At 40.7% G+C, this 2,796-nt stretch overlaps 1 protein-coding gene across 1 annotated transcript; it reads right to left on the reverse strand.

Moving 5' to 3' along the window:
- Nucleotides 1-465: 465 nt before the first annotated feature.
- On the reverse strand, nt 466-2,583 carry LOC111895832 (trans-cinnamate:CoA ligase, peroxisomal). Its single transcript, XM_023891891.3, has 2 exons — nt 2,274-2,583; nt 466-2,124 (listed from the first exon to the last, which is right to left on the reverse strand). Exons 1-2 carry the CDS (start codon nt 2,469-2,471, stop codon nt 643-645), a joined length of 1,680 nt encoding a protein of 559 aa, XP_023747659.1. The 5' UTR covers nt 2,472-2,583; the 3' UTR covers nt 466-642.
- Nucleotides 2,584-2,796: the final 213 nt, after the last annotated feature.

A 2,796-nucleotide genomic window follows, 5' to 3' on the forward strand; every position in this document is an offset into this window, starting at 1 on the left:
TTTATTGGATTTCTATAATGACTATAGTATGAAGAAGCAGAACATAACTTGGAAAAAGAACCACACATCATGGGAAAAACCCGGTTTTATTATATTATATTTTATCAGGAAATATTTTTTGCTATAAAATTTTTGTGGTCATCCTGCATACGCATGTTGTCACACACGTCACATCATTAGAGTACATCTACTAATGGAGTAACCGTAGTAAAAACTGAATTTGGTTGATTGTATATGTGTACTAGAGAAAATATTTTTCAGTGAAATATTAGGTTGACGGATAAACAGTCTTATATACGGTTTGTCTAATTCATGGCCAGTCTAGACGGTAGGCAATCCGGGCGACCGCTCAAGGGCCCAAAATTTCTGAGATATGTAGTGTATATATTTAAAAAAGTTATTACTTAAATGGTTTTTAGGGCCTAAACTTGGTTCAAACTCAAACTATTTCAAAAGATAAACAATTTGACTTGTTTGTTATTGCTAATTGAACGCATTTGTAATGAAGAATAAATGATATTTTTTTTTTTAAATTTATTATACTTGTCTTTAACGGACTTTTTTTTTCTTTTTTTCCCCGGGCCCCATATACATTTGGACAGGCGTGGTCTTGTTGCCACCAAGATTGATGGAATCATGGAACTAAACGTTCATTTCCAGATCTATCGTTTTTCTGGGTTTGTTGTAGATTTTAAGGGTTTTCGCCACTTCTCTAAGCTCTTTTTTTAGGACCTTACCTGTTTCTGTTTTTGGTAGCACCTCCACAAACTCCACCTTCTTTGGAACCATAAATTTCGACATATACTTCATGCAATATGCCAAGATTTCTGTTTCAGTTGTGCTTCCTGTCTTTCTTAAAACAACGAAAGCACAAGGGCTCTCCCCCCACCTTGGATGAGGCATCGCCACCACTGCTGCTTCGAGTATGACAGGGTGTTTCAATAGAATAGCCTCTAATTCCACGCTACTAATATTTTCTCCACCAGATACGATCACGTCTTTCGATCTGTCTTTGATTTCTATGTATCCATCCGGATGTATGACTCCAACATCTCCGGTTAAAAACCACCCTTTCTGAAAAGCCTTCGCAGTCTCCTTCTCATCTTTTAAGTACCCTTTCATGATGCTACTTCCTCGGAGTACGATTTCTCCCATTGTCTTGCCATCGTGTGGTACGCTCTCCATTGTTTTCTTGTTCTTGACATCTACATCCGCGAGTGTGAGTATACTTACGCCTTGACGAGCCTTCAATCTCATCTGCTGATCTCTAGGCAGCTGATTCCATTTGGATTGCCACTCGCACACAAGGGCAGGTCCGGTGGCCTCAGTGAGGCCATAAGCATGCGTTATGTGGAACCCAAGGTCCTCCATTTTCTCCAAGAGGGCAGCAGCCGGAGGCGCCCCACCAGTGAGTATGTTGACATTAGAGATTATTCGACGACGCTCATGGGCTTTAGCCTCTAAAAGGATGTTGAAAACAACAGGGGCACAACACATGTGAGTTACGTTGTGGGTCGAAATACTTTTGTATATTTCTTCGGCGGTGGTGTTGCGTATGCAGACATTGGTGCCACCTCTAGCTGCAACACCCCAGGTAAACGTCCAGCCGTTGCAGTGGAACATTGGCAGTGACCATAGGAACACAGCTTCGGTACCCATTTCCCACCCTTGAATTAAGCTCATGGTGCTCAGAAATGCACCACGGTGGCTATAAACCACCCCCTTAGGCTCGGAGGTGGTTCCAGATGTGTAGTTCAAGGCGATGGCATCCCATTCGTCCTCAAGTTTTTCACCTGAGTACTCGGGGTTGCCGTCGTTGATAAGCTGTTCATACTCCAACTTTCCAAGACTGACACCCTTGGGCTTGTTAATATCATCAATTTCAACGACCAAAGGCATTCTATGCTGGCCTTTCGAACCCACCATCAGCAACCTTAGCGCCACAGATGCTTGGGGAACGTACTCATAGTCTACAAAGAAAACCTTGGCTTCAGAATGACGGAGGATGGCGGCAATGTTTTTAGCATCCAGCCTTGTATTAATTGCATTAAGCACAGCTCCTGCCATTGGAACTGCGAAATGCATCTCATATAGCGCAGGAATGTTCGGTGCCAGTACAGATACCTATTCAATCAATCAACCAAAAATTCAATTAAAGGAATGAACCCAGTCGTACGTATCAGAAAACTCTATTTGTTTCCGTGTGTACAATTAATCGTGTCTACAAGCCATGCATGATGACGAATATTGAAGACTAAAGTGAAGAAACTTACAACATCGTTCCTGTAAAGATTAAGCGAGCGGAGGGAGTAGGAGAGACGACAACATCGCTCATAAGTTTGTCGCCAAGTGAAGCTGGTTCTGCCGTATATGATGGATGTACGGTTGGAATAAACCACGGAGGCTCTCTTGATGAAAGTTACAGGAGTAAGAGGGACATAATTTGCTAAAGACTTTGCAAGTTTATTCATTGCGGTCGCTTCGATAGATCACACTTAGGTTTGGTTTGTGACTTTGAGAGAGATTGAAGGAGAGGAAGAATATGGTTATGTATCTACCGGATAAAGGTGATGGGGAAATTGGTTTCCCTCTATCCTATCCAAGACATTTAAGTTAGACATTAAGTAGGGAGCTTAATCTCTCCTTTATCCTATCCAAGAAATTAATAGTGCTAAAAAGTTGGTTTTTCAAAACTCAAAAATCCTTTTTTTTTATTTTTATTATTATTGTTTTTTATTTTAACCTCAAAATTGACTTTTTACTCTTAAAGCTAATACAAATACATTTTAATTTTTT

Source organism: Lactuca sativa, chromosome 3 (genome assembly GCF_002870075.4).
Source record: "Lactuca sativa cultivar Salinas chromosome 3, Lsat_Salinas_v11, whole genome shotgun sequence".
In the NCBI taxonomy this organism is placed as follows: domain Eukaryota; kingdom Viridiplantae; phylum Streptophyta; class Magnoliopsida; order Asterales; family Asteraceae; genus Lactuca; species Lactuca sativa.

Excerpts from the sequence above, each read along its gene's own strand:
- LOC111895832 (XM_023891891.3), bottom strand. The coding sequence starts at position 2,471 with ATGAATAAACTTGCAAAGTCTTTAGCAAATTATGTCCCTCTTACTCCT. Across the intron at positions 2,125-2,273 it reads ATCTTTACAGGAACGATGTT|GTATCTGTACTGGCACCGAA; the intron begins GTAAGTTTCTTC and ends TTGATTGAATAG.